This window comes from Aptenodytes patagonicus, chromosome 25 (genome assembly GCF_965638725.1).
Source record: "Aptenodytes patagonicus chromosome 25, bAptPat1.pri.cur, whole genome shotgun sequence".
Classification (NCBI taxonomy): Eukaryota; Metazoa; Chordata; class Aves; order Sphenisciformes; family Spheniscidae; genus Aptenodytes; species Aptenodytes patagonicus.
Window position 1 is genome coordinate 536,316 of NC_134973.1, and position 13,218 is coordinate 549,533.

The 13,218-nt window shown below is 48.9% G+C and overlaps 1 protein-coding gene across 3 annotated transcripts in view; it reads right to left on the reverse strand.

Moving 5' to 3' along the window:
• The window catches only part of MARCHF2 (membrane associated ring-CH-type finger 2), a 37,465-nt gene extending 24,795 nt beyond the window's left edge, over nucleotides 1–12,670 (reverse strand). Inside the window, exons 1-2 of one of the 3 annotated variants that reach the window (XM_076359290.1) lie at nucleotides 12,629–12,647; nucleotides 570–769 (exon numbers count right to left, since the gene is read on the reverse strand). In XM_076359290.1, the coding sequence (XP_076215405.1) occupies nucleotides 570–593 (24 nt within the window). In that variant the 5' untranslated portion in view covers nucleotides 594–769; nucleotides 12,629–12,647. Of the gene's footprint in view, nucleotides 1–569; nucleotides 770–10,303; nucleotides 10,328–12,628 lie in introns of those variants that run through there. The other 2 variants (XM_076359291.1, XM_076359292.1) reach the window with 2 other exon arrangements.
• Between the last annotated feature and the right edge of the window lie 548 nt (nucleotides 12,671–13,218).

Below are 13,218 nucleotides of genomic sequence, written 5' to 3' on the forward strand. Positions count from 1 at the left end.
GGGGAAGGCAACCAGAAGCCTCACGGGCCCGTGTCATTCTGGTTAGAGCCATCCTGAAAACTTATGTTCATGCCCTCTGTAAAAGTTGCAAAGTTTCACCTGAACACGGCACTTAAACCACTTCACATGGCTCAGTTCAGGGAGGCCCTTCTCTCAGCTGCGTTCAGGTGCTTTATGAGCCCTTTAAAGCCTGTCCACCAAACTCAAAAGGGTCCCCCCCACCCCATCTTTGATTTTCCATTTTTTTATTTCTTTACAGAAATGCACGCGCTTCTGTTTCCACATCCCATGTGGTACATCCCAACAGCGAACGTGCAGGTATTAACCACCCAAAAGCATTGAAAATCCTCCCAGAGCTCCACAGAAAGGGCAGCAGGCCAGTTTTCCTCCTTTCCCTTTAAATGGTTCAGACTGATCGTGATTTTTATAACAGCCATGTGCAAACAAGCAAAGCACACCATCACGTTTTCAGCACCTCTGCAATTTACCCAGCAAAGACAGCACAATGAACAACCAGCAAATGCAAGAATCAGGGAGAAGATGCAGAGAAAAAGTCCAATGTGACAAACCAGGAGCTGGCTCAGATGAGCCATGTGCAGACGGGAGAGCTCTCCGCCTTTGAGGGAAAGCAGCAGCTCGCCCAAGCTGCCAGCAACAGCCGTGTTGCTCCCTGGCAGGGGTTATCTCAATCCCAAAGGCAGGCATGCTTTGCAGATTCAGAAAAATCCCATTTTCTCCAATCTCCTTTAGCCTGGTCCCTAAGAGGCAGCTGTGCAGAAATAAAGAGCTGGGGTTACGATTAGTCACAAGATGAACACAAGCCAACAACATCGTACTGCTGGTAAAGACCAAAATCCTTGTGTCTGTAAACAGGACTGCCTTATGTAAGACACGCACAGTAATCCCTGTGCGCCAGTACTGCTGGGATCATAGCTGGAATGGTGTCTCATCCTGGTGGCCGGATTTCAAGAGAGAAACAAACCCATAAGAGAAGTTCAAATGAAAGCAATGAAAAGGATAAAAGGTTGGGGGGGGCACACCAAACAAAAATAACCCCAACCCCAAAACTTACCAAAGAAATATGAAAAGAATTACGTTTGTTTAATTTAGGGGGTGTGGGGGAGAATCATCAATCTCTGTCTCCTGGAGGTAGAAGCAGGCAAACAAACCTTTGCCATCCCATCCAAGGAAATGCTTTTTTGTTCCAAGAACTCTGCACAACAGGAGTCAAACATTCCCATGAAACTGCAGTTTCATCAGGTTCAGCTAAGCCTAAATCAAACTAAAATAGCTAAAGAAAATAAGGGCTTGTTCCTGGTTGAAGGCTTGGCCAGACTACAGAGGAAGAAAACAAAAAGCCAGTACAAGAACGTGATCATCGAAGCCCTGAAAACACTGATTTGGGTAAGCACAAGTGTTCTTTCATGTCTTGGAAATTAAGCAACTCTTACACAACCAAGGGCTTCATCTGTCAGGATGGCTCCCTTCGTGGTGAACATGTTCAAGAGGGAGAGAGCACTTCACTGGTCCCATCATCAGACGCCAACTTTGGAGGCATCCCCTCAAGTTACCGAATATTTTCTAATTTCTAGTAGAAAAGTTTCTAATCTATTAAAGCTGCTGTTGATAACTATCTGTAATCCTTCCTCCGCAACTGAACAGGAATAGGCTTGAGCTTGTGGGCAGGTCAATCCCCATCGAAACAAATGGGAATCTTTCCATCAACTTAAAAATGAACTTAACAGACTCAGCACTGCCTTGACTCAGCTTCTCTCTCCACCTGTGCAAAGAGCACACAGGGTTAGAGCCACTTTTCTTATTGCTCTCCTTTTTTAAAAAAAAAAAAAAAGGCTACAAGCTCTCCAACTTTAAGGAGCAAAAAGTAAGAAAATAAATTCTATTGGAATGACTCAAGTCAGCTGTTTTGCAAGTTAAGTTCTTTCAATTTTAAAAGCCTCTTACTGAACCAGGCACGAGAAGATATATGCTTTTAATAAAAAGGTCGGTTCCATTTGTTCAGCCAAAACGTTGTTTATTTTTAAGTCCAGAGGAAAAAGGTCCATTTTGCGTATTGGAATAAAACTGCCCTCACTCCCTGTGTCCTGGGAGTATTTATACTGAGGCTCTTTGTGCTCCACATCTGACAGATACAGGCAGCACCGTGTCCTTGCCCTGGCAGCCCTATTCCGGGCTGAAAGGGAATCGCCACCCCATCGTCCATCAGGAAACGCACAGTTTTCTATTACAAGTTATTTGGCGTTTCCTTGTCAGGGTCCATCCCAGGGTGGAACCTGAAGTTACTGCTTTAATATCTGACTCATGCCATTCAGCAAATACAAAGGAAAAGCAGCAAGACTTTCATGGATACAGTTAGTGAGGAAGTAACTGAAATCCAAAGATAACATCTGCAGTGTACTCCAGTTCCAATTTCATACCCAGCTGAACATGAACCACGGTGTACAGCCAAACCAGTCCCTTTCCTGGCTCCCTAAAGGCTCAGCTCATCAACACACAGCCTTCTCTCACAACTGTCAACAGCTCATCGAACCCAAACCCAATGTTACAGCAGGAACACCAAAAACTCGGAGTTGGAATCAAGACTCAAACAGCTGGTTTGAACCACACACTGTTTTTTCTGGGCAGCTGTGATTTCTGAGCCCATTCCTTGGGGATACATTTCTTGTTCTCATTTAAAAAAAAAAAAAAAGGTCTCTGAGACATTAGGTTTATTATCAATATCCCCTCTGCTGCTGCAGTTAGACATGAGCAAATAAATCAGAAGTATCTTCTCGGCAACGTTTTGTATCCTCAGCTTCTAAGCAGATCCAGAATATAGAGGGCTGAGTTTGTAGAAATTACTCAAATTGAAGAAAAACAAACCCTGTTTGTGGAAAGTTGGCTCAGAAGAGTGAGTTATGCACTAGGACTCCAAAACTCAAACACGTGCAGCAAGATGAGCTGGTTCCTCGAAGAGCAGCTACTGCTTCTTCACTGGTTCAAGGCTGAGACCACGGTGCTGGTGCAGGATCCTGCCTGCTACACGGCTTATGCAAAACACGCCAGCGAAATATCCCCCTTGTCCATCTTCAGACATTGCAACAAGATATGTCATCCATTTTATATCATCCAAAGGGCAACAGGGGTTTCAAAACTCCCTCAAATGACTGAACAGCTCAAGACTGCAGAGATCAGGCTAGACCACTGCTCTCCATCCAGAAGACATGCCCAGCAGGAACAAGCAGAAGACAAGGAGCTAAGGGGTCCCCCAGCTCTGTTCTGCATATTTAGACTTTGCAGCCCGATAAGGCAGTTATTTCTCCCAGACAGGGAAACCATAGCAGGCCAGATGGATACCTTGATCAAAGCCACAAAGAGAAAAGCCAGAATCAAGATCAGAAAGACAAAAACAGGAAAGGCTAAGGCCAAATGATCACAGTAAAGGGGAGTTGTTAGATGTAGGTCATGGCTCCTCTGGGCTGCTTGGGGTCTGTCTACATGATGACTATCTCAACCAGTGTAAACCCTTGGAGCAATTCTGAGGCTTCGATAGGACCCAGAGCAAACTGGAACTAGAACCAGCTCCACCTTCTTCAGGTGCAGCTCATATGCACCAGCTTCTGTGCAGATTAAGTTCCCTGGAACATCTCCACCAAGAAAAAAACCCACCTCCTGGCAAGGCTGCCAGCAGCTAGGTCTGTTCCTCTCACTGACCAACCCATTTCCCTGATTACCGTAACCAAGACCTGGCACTTCACTACAGTGCCTCCAGGGGATAACCAAATTGTGTAAGCCAACAAAACCCACCCATCTGTACATAAGTACTTTTTTTTTTTAATCTAGCTAGTAACCCACTCACTGTGTGCAGATCACCAAAGCTCCGACTGCCGCTCATGCAAGATGACGTTTAACCCCCAGGAGCAAGGCCACCCAGCCTGCTTTCCAAATCCATTGTAGCTAACTTGGGTATGCAGACACTGTGTGTTCTAATCATATGATCCTGCAAACGTCATCAGTGAACTGAAGGTTTTCAGTTGCTAAAGGGCATTTCCAAACATCAATGCTTTACTTTTCACCATGAAAACTGGATTTCCCAAATCCTGGGGCCCGAAGATCAGCTGAACACAAACTTCTTGAGGGAGACAAGTACAAAGAATTGCTTCCTTCACAACATCTAAGCACCTGCTCCCACACACCCCGTCTCATCCAGCTAATGCACATCTTTCCACAGCCCAAGTCCAATCCCAGGCCTGCTACATGTCTTTAAGCACCCACCTCTGCCTACTGCAGGTGGCTGCAGTGCCTAACTGGTATACCTGCAGCCCCTGTGCTCTGGGCACCTGGCAGGGTACCCCGCCTCCTATACATCAGGGAGGGCAAGCTCTGGCCTCCAGACCCTCGCACCCACAGTGATTACACACCCTGAGACACTGCCACCAAAGATATGCATGGGCAGGATGCGATGAGTAGCCTGAAGTGCTCCCTGCTACTGTTAAAAGTTTGCATGAGTGGTTTAATCTAAAGAAAGGAAAAAAAAAAAACAAACCAAAACAAAAAAACCCAAGAACCGGTCCCAAACTGCTGCAGGGCTTTGTTTTTCAGTTTTGTTTGTTTAAACATACTCTCTGCTGAGGGTTGCAGACCGCAGCATTATTTTGTTCTTTAAAAAAAGTACGTAATTTTGTACGTCAACTATCTGACTCCCAAAAGTTACCCTGCTGCATAACTATCTGACTCCCAAAAGTTAGGTCTGTTGCATAACGCCCTAAAAGTACCCGAAAAGCCAGCAACAGATCTGCCCACACTTGATCCATCAGCTGAACGTAGCTCTAAAGCTTCACAGGATATGCCCTCAGGCACAGAGAAGGAAATTCTGCTATGAGACCTCACCGCAACTCTCACATCGCCCAGGACTTGGGAAGAATCTCGAGTCATATGCTCAGAAGTCATCTGAATGCAACGGTCCTACAAGTCAGGGTGCAACAAGCCCTGTCTAGTGAGAAAAGTGACACAGCATTTTATGACATATACCCCAACACACAAAGTAAGATCTGATGCCACATAACAGCTTTTAAAGCATTTTAAAATTTGGTAGATAATACACAGACAAGCATTTCACTCCCCAGGCAGCTTCTCAATTTCCTGCCTTGCCTGCGACATTTGGTTGACAGTTGCAGTTAAAGGAGGTGCTGTAAAAACTTCAGCATTAACTTGCTCTTCAGACAGTGCCAGTGGAGCAATGCTGTGAATCAGACAGTCATGGGACAGACCTGACCCTAGGCTCAAAACAAAACAAACCCCAAAAAGCAAGGGGAAGAAAAAAAAAAAAATCAAAGGACAACATCCTGGGAGCTCATGAACCTTGTAATAAAGCTTCACACCAGGAACTTCCTCCTACACCTTTAACAGCAAAACATACAGGCTGAGATACCGTGAAGTACCACCGCTGTCCACGGAGGCTTACCTGCCTCAACCCTAGGGCTGAATTTCAAACGTCCATAATGTACTCCAAGTTTAAACACGTAACACCCAGGAGGAGGTTAGACACTTCTAGGAAGCAGCCTTTTTAGACTCCTGTTTTTGTCATATTTGTACATTATCTACCACTGCCAGGGACTCCACTTCACTGCCTTTCAACTATTCCAATAACACAACTCAGCAGCAGTGAAATAGTAACGCAGGCCTTCACTTACCGGGCTGGATCCTGCTGGGGACAAAGGATCAAAACTTCTCCATACCAAGCCACTATTTAGGCATATTCTAGAAGCTCTCTGAAGTCTTGATTATTTAGACTATGGTCTGATGGCAAATGAGTTTGTTTTCCAGACACAGATGAAGAGACAGTCTTCCACAGAATGCGATTTATTAATTTTTTTCCCAAACAGACACCTTGCCAGGATCTGATTTCTATTCCCCGTTGGTAAAAAAATACTGCAGTGAGCCTTCATGATCAATATACTGTTGTTTTCCAAAGCCTGCATCTACGTACAACCCTCGTCTCCAAAAGTTTCAGCATATTTGATCAACCTCTGCAGTAGCTGCACTTCATCACTATGTCTTGCAGCACTGGCAAACTAGCGACTGGCAAAAATGAAACCCATGGGGCACGCACCCTGTGGTTCTCAGCAGGCTCCCACTGGGAGTGAACCCTAGTTTTCAAACAAGGCCATAGGGATGGGCCTCACGTGAACACAGCAGAGCTGCGACACAGCAGGGCTCCCGTTACCCCAGATTTCAGGGTATTTATGTTGTTCACCCCCTTGTTTAGAAGAGCGTTGCCTAATATATAACAATATGCTACTCCGTATTCAAAAAGAAGCAAAAGGTTCAAGTTTACATGTTGAAAAAAAGATTAGTATAAAAATGAGAAGCCTAAAGGATGATTTTTTTTCTTGCTGCAAGCTGTACTTGGGAAAGATCAGGCCCCATGCGTTACAGCTGGAGTGCCAAAATGAACAAAGTTATCTCAGATCTTCTGAGACTTGTTATCTGCCACAAGACCATATGAAAGGAAAGTTTACTGCACTTTAATTACCAACATCTGGAAAAACGAATTGCAACATTAGGAGAAGATTCTTTGCAGAGGGTATCTCCAACCAAAAATCAGCCATTTTAATAACAAATTTCATAAGAAAACAACTGAAAACCAGCTGGGACATGAGAAACACCTGCTGCTCCTCTGAGTATTTAAAAGACATCAGCTTTTAGAGGTGAACAGCAGCACAATTCACTACATAATACAACTGTACAGGCCCTCTGCCCACCTCCCTCTGCATTTTATCACTCCCTCTCTGCAGGGAAACAGAAATGCATTAGTAAGACTTGAAAGTTTTATTGAAATCATGAACCAGGGTGAAAAATATCGGTTATCATGCCCACAAAACAATGCTTGCAGAAGTGCTACCCATCAGTGGAGAAAACAACCGTCCCACCACCCACAAGCACATCCCTGCCCTGCTCCCGCCTAGCAGTGCTGCCTCCTGAAGGCACCAGAGCCATGTGGCCTCTCATTTCCCTTTGCACCGTGTCCTCTACCAAAATAACAGCAGCAACAACGCAAGAATACTGCTTCCTAGCCCTATCGCTTCAGAGTGCTCCCCTTTAAAGAGAGGCAGCATCTGCAGCAATGTCAAAGCTCAAAGGCTCCCCAGTCCTATGCAGTCACTTGCCAGGCAGTTTCAGTTTATTCAGAACAAATGGATTTTCCAGCTCTGGGTAACACATCAGAAAAAAAAAAACAATTTTAGTGTAGCAGTAACGCATGCACCAGATCAACAGAAGCGCCCACATAACATTGGACCGGTCAGTCCCTCAAAGGGTATTACTCAGAAGGATGCAAAACATTATTTCAGAATTGGGAATCCCATGCCAGGAGGAACTTGCATTCTCCTCAGTGTTCTCCTCCTTGGTTTACAAAGCACCATTTACACTGTTATACAAATAATAACGCTCTGCTTGGAGACAAACTAGAGCTGGAACAAACTGCCTGCCAGCACGCAGCAGCCCTGCTCGCTCCAACTGCTCAGAGCAGTGCGCGGCCGGCATGCAACCACTGCTCGAAACCAGGCAGTGTGCTGATCTTCGAGCAGATATTTGATCTGGAATTTAACTTGCCTATTTTTCAACCTAGCTACTTCACTGTACAAATCTCTTTAGCACGCTCAGTTTTCAAAGAGCTTTCCAGCAAAGGCACCACCACAGCCTTCGACCCCACCACCCATCTGCATCCGAAGAGCTCCAAAGCGGGCACCAACTGAGCACATCCTCTTTCTCCACAGTCAGCCAAAGAAGAGGATTAGCTGATGCTAGCTGATTTCACCAATGTCTCCCTTCTACCCACTCCTTAGCGCTCCAAACTCCCTCCTCAGTCCTGAAGTGAAACTTCACAATTTATATCGGTGCTGCAAAATCCCAATCTCTCTCTCTCTCCCAATTAAGTTTCCAATGTTTTGCTTAGGCTGCATTTCTAGTTTTTCTGGGGAGACAGGCCTTGACTGATTTGTCTACAGGGAAGTACAAGAAAAACTGGGGAAAAAAATAAAAGTTGAGAACAGTCCAGAACTGTAGTTTACCTTTTCCCTCCCACCACTCTCAAACCTAAACCCAAACAGCTTTCAGCTGAAACAGGACTAAAGCTCTCAAAGCTTCAAAGAAAGAAATAGGTGTTAAAGCCAAGACTGCAAGAGCTTGGTGCATTGACCTATTTGCAGAGAAGTGCTTTAGAAACTAGGTTTGATTTGTTTGTACTTATGTTTGCCAAGCCAGTACTGCTCCTTGCCCCTTCTTCCCTCTTTTTGGGAACAGCAGGAGAATGTTTCCTTCAGTCTATCACTGACTTCATGACAACTGATTAAAATTGCAAGAGCAGTTACAGCATGCCTGCCCTTGAGGTTAACCACACATAATCATCTTGTGTTATATCAGGAATTGAAAAGTTTAGTTAGAATTGCTATGTAAAATCTGGAAGAAAACTTACAGATGCCTATTTTGGTTGAAAACGGGGACAAATCACAGATTCCAAACTGTAACAGTGCTCATTCGAGAGAGGTCTGGGGCAGGGAATGCATTTGCACGGCTGACAGGTAGGAAGAGCTGCAGGTCAGTACAGCTCCCATCGGGCTATTCATTTTCCTAGAGGATACAAAGAGTTCAGTCCCTGCCCCAAGACACTTTGTCAGTCCATGCCTTCAAGGTTTTGCCATTCTGCATTCTACCATCAGTGCTTAGAGCTCTCACAACCTGTAACTGCCACAGCTATAAAGAGACATATTCCACCACCAGGAAAAGTGGCCAAAACCGTAGGAAGCCCGGTAGCAACTTTCCCACTTTTAAACAGAGGGATAAACAGCCAAGTGCTCTCCCAAACGCTCAGCAAGTGGGTAACCGCCTCTCCCAGCAGAGCTGCATTTGTTGCTGCGATGCTGATGAGCTAGAGCCGACCTGGTCTAACTACGGCAAACACGGCATAAAGACGACAGAGCGAGCGTGACGGCATCCTCCCTGGGGAATGGCCCTGCTGCAGTCAGAGCTGGGAAGAGAACGAGACCAGACTTGAAGAGGTAGAGAACCTGCTACTCACGTACATGACATTAACTGTCTCAATAAGCCACAAACTCTGCTTCAGCACAGATTAATCCATCATTTTAGCACCAGAGAAAGCTATTTTACACAAACTTCATAGAAACTGCTTGCCTACCCTTCACATTGATTTGGTGCTGTGCTCATTTCCTTCACATCAGTGACCCACGGCTTTATTTTTCATATGGCTTGTCTTTTACATCACAGAGACTGTATGCCCATTTCTTACTAACTTAGAAGTGGTTAGTGTGTTTTCAAGGGGACAAACATAAGTAAATGGAGATAATTTCTCTCTCATGGGAAGGGTTTGAGCTAAGAGCATGCAGAAGCATAAGTTAACCAGAGTAAGTAAGACTGGGGGGCAAAAAAGACACACCAGTTATGAACTTTAATCTGGAAGGGGGGGGGGGGGGGACACGGACGGACCCAAAACAGTTTAGAAACTCTGAAATCTCCAAATATCCAAAGCTGAGTCAAAGTCAAGCGGGGGAAAAAACCTCATCCTGTAGTTTATAGTTCAGGATGCCCAATTCCTCCCCTCATGTTCTAAGAAAAGGTTCTGTGGTTTTTAGTGTAAAAAGCCACGATATTTTAAACAGTGAAAAAAGCCCCTAAATGCACATTATGCTTTGTATCTCTGCCTGCAGAACTACTACAAAGTCACATCCTGAGGACCTGCAGCAGTCCCTCAGGACTGACAGAGTCTCAGAGCCCATATCCAGCCCCAACTTGGGCTGGATGCATTTCGGGTTGGTTTTGGTCATGCTGTTTCAAGGAATCTATGCCAACTTCCTCCCGGGGAAACATTGTGTCCTGCACTTGCTTGATCCGGGCCAGCATCAATAACCTAGAATGGGAAAGCCCCTCTTCCAGCATCTATTAAGGCAAGAACTCTGTCGGAAGCTGTTTACAATTAGTACATTTGTAGTACTGCTCATCTGCATGGTCTCCTTGGCATCCAGCATGGGGTGACCTCACTCTGCAGCCTCAGTGCAATTCCACAGCAAAAAAAGGGCAGTCAAACACATCAGAAACAAGAAACCATTAGTTCCAATGCTTTTTTCCTGTTTCCACTTAAAGGCTGCCAGTGGTGTTAATTAGCTAACCACACACAGACAATCCAGGTTTTACAGCTGGTATTTAATGTCCATGGCATACACATTAATCTCACACTTGGCTGTTTCCTGTGCCACCTGGTCCACTCCTGGCAAAGTTAAGACTTCCTTACTGATGGAGGCTGCCTGTAATGCTCCACTGCGCATGCTCGGGCATAGTTAGACCTTGTGTCCTCATCTGGAGTTATTAAATTCACTGTTACAGTGCACGCGACAAAGGGATTTTCCAGTCCCAGCTCCTTTCCCTTTAAGCCTCTGTTTCCAAAGGATGACATACCATCATAGTTTCAAATGCACCTGGAAAACCAGGGCTCTTCTAGCCCTCCAAACACTCTCCCCTGCAGCTGTCTCCATAATCCTTTGGAGATGCAAAAAAGTATTCAAACACTTAAGCCTTGGAAAGACAAGGCTAACATCCAGCTGTTAAAAGGATTATTCTGTGCATGTGCGAGCTTGGCAAGTGAGCAGGGTTGTACGTCCCCATGAGCAGGGTGGATAAAGGAGACTGGCCATGGTCATCGGAGCTGACCTACTGCAGCAGCATCACGGGCATTCTTGACAAGAACCTGGAAGAAGGTCAAGAAAGTGCTAGAAACTGTATCATAAGGGAAAGACACAGAGATAAATGCTTGCTGGAAGGAGAGTGGAGCAAGAGAATGAGAGTCCCAATGGAAATGAGGGCTGGTAACAGGGAGCGTTGAGAGGGGGATACAAACAGTCCCTTCAGCATGAGCAAATAAAGGGGACAGGGTGGGATGAGAAGCACCATCCCCACTGACAGATCTTCATCACACACACATCAGGGCAGGACAGCCTCATCTCCGGACACTGCGAGGACGGTGTGCTGAATACAAACAAGCCCAATGAAAAGCCAGAGCTGCTCTGGCTAACCCTGGCATTTCCAGTTAGTCATCATCAATGCTGACTTGAGAGACGCCCCACCTGTCTGCTTGTAAAATCTGAGCTCTGCACAGCTTCCTCTGAGAGGATGTCACACAACAGCCTGCACTCTCATCGGGGCAGTAGCATCGTATAGCGCAGATGCGTCACCCCACATTTAGGCGAGCACCATTTCTGTGGGTACTGACAACGCTGGCAATTGCACAGATAAGCGAGAAGTCTCAGTCAAAGGCCATCGCACGGCTTTTTGGTTTTTAATCTTGGTCTCCCCATCAGAAAGAGAACATGCTCACATGACAAGGGCAAATGTTTCAGACAGTGAGAAAAGTACCTCCAATGTCACAATCATCTTCTTGTACACAAGCCACAGACTCGTCCCTCGGACAAATCCCACAAACGAGCAGTTTTGGTCTCTGTCACTAGCAGTTGTCTCAAGAAAACTGGTTTAAATGAGATGGAGAGATTTATAGGTCCCAGTTTAAGAGAAGTCAGTCACAAACTCTAAGCTTATGCCACAGAGGAAGGCAGCTGGTGCTCCAACACACAACTGTAGCAAGTTCTTAAGTTTTGCTGTGACACTGAACTCATTCTCTTGGGAAATCTCCGTAACAAGCTCTATAGGAGAGTGCATTCCCTGTCATGTCACACAGTGCTCAGCAGGTCAAAAATATTCATTAGAACAAGAGCCAGTAGCACTCCAAAAGAGGAGAAAAAACAGGCATAGGAGTCCACCTGCAAAGAAATCTTTTCCTAGTAACTACTTATACCTGTGGAAACGAAGCCTGATGAACAGATATAAAAAACTGCTGCTCCAGGCCTACAACATTTTTCTCCCAGGTTAAGTTTCTACGCAACAGCCCCAGCTTTTCCACGCAGGGGATGGATGTCAGCCCACTCCCCGTCCTCCGCCGGGAAGAGCCGCAGGCCCGGGCCGCAGCTCTGCCTTCAAGCAGGCGGCGGAGGCGCCGCCAGGCCGGCTTACAGCCTCGCTCGGACAGCGCGCTGGGGGCGAGCGCTCGATAAAAAAGCCCGGCAGCCTGGGGGCAACCGGCTCGCACGGCTGCCCGGGGCCGGCAGGAGCGGGCGGAGGGGCCGGCGCCAGCTGGTCCTGCGGGAGAGACCGCGCTGCTCCCGGGAAGGCGGCTGCGGAGAGCGCGGCCAGGTCAGCCATCCTCCCCGAGGCCCCGCGGCGCAGCGCGTCCCCGGGGCGCGGCTCCGGCACCCGAGCGCGGGCGGCGGGACGCTGCCGGACGCCGGGGCGCTGAGGACAACCCCGCGGCGGGGATCACCCCCCCCCCCAGGCGGGGCTGGGGGACCGGGAGGGCTGTCGAGGCTCTCGGGCCCCCACCCCCGGGGTGGCCAGACCGCGGCCCAGCCGCCTCGGCCCGCCCGGGACGCCGCTCCCGCCGCCGCAGCCCCGCACCGGAGGGCGGCCCGACCCGGCCGGGAGCGGGACGCTGGGTCGGGCCCGGGCGGCGGCGGCCGCTGCCCCCGGCGCCCGCAGGTGCCGCCCCGCCTCGCCCCGCCCCGCCCGGTACCTGCGGTCCCGGCGCCCGCGGCCCCTCAGCGCGGCGCGCGCCGCCCCATCGCCGGCTCCTGCGGCCGCCGGGCGCCGCCCACCCGCGACCGCCCGCCCTCGCAGCGGCGCCGACACCGCCCGCCAATCCCCGCGCCGCACTGCGCCGACGCCGGCGCCGGCCCACCCAATGGGCTGCGCGGAACCCGGCCGGCGTCGCAACGCGACCCCGCTGGCAACGGCCGCTGGCCAATAGTGCCCCGGCAGAGCGGCCGCGCCCCGCCCCCCGGCCAAGGGCACGCGTGCCCCGCCCCAGCCCGGCCGCCGGCCCGGCCCCGCCCCGCCGTCTCGGGCCGCGTCGCCTCAGGGTCCGCTCGGCAGCGCGGGGAGGCCCCGCCGCCGTGCGGGCGGCCCCGTCAGGCGGCTGCGCCCGCTCGCCCCCACCCGAGGCTTCGGGAGGCGACCGGCGGCGCCTCCTCCCCTCGGGCCGCAGCTGGAAGGGCCCTCCCCCAAGGGAGGATCCGGCGCGGCCCCGGGCCTCCCTGCCCTGCGCCTCAGGTCTCGGCCGGCCTCACACCCGCCTCACTCGGAGTAGCCCTTTCTGGAGCAGCA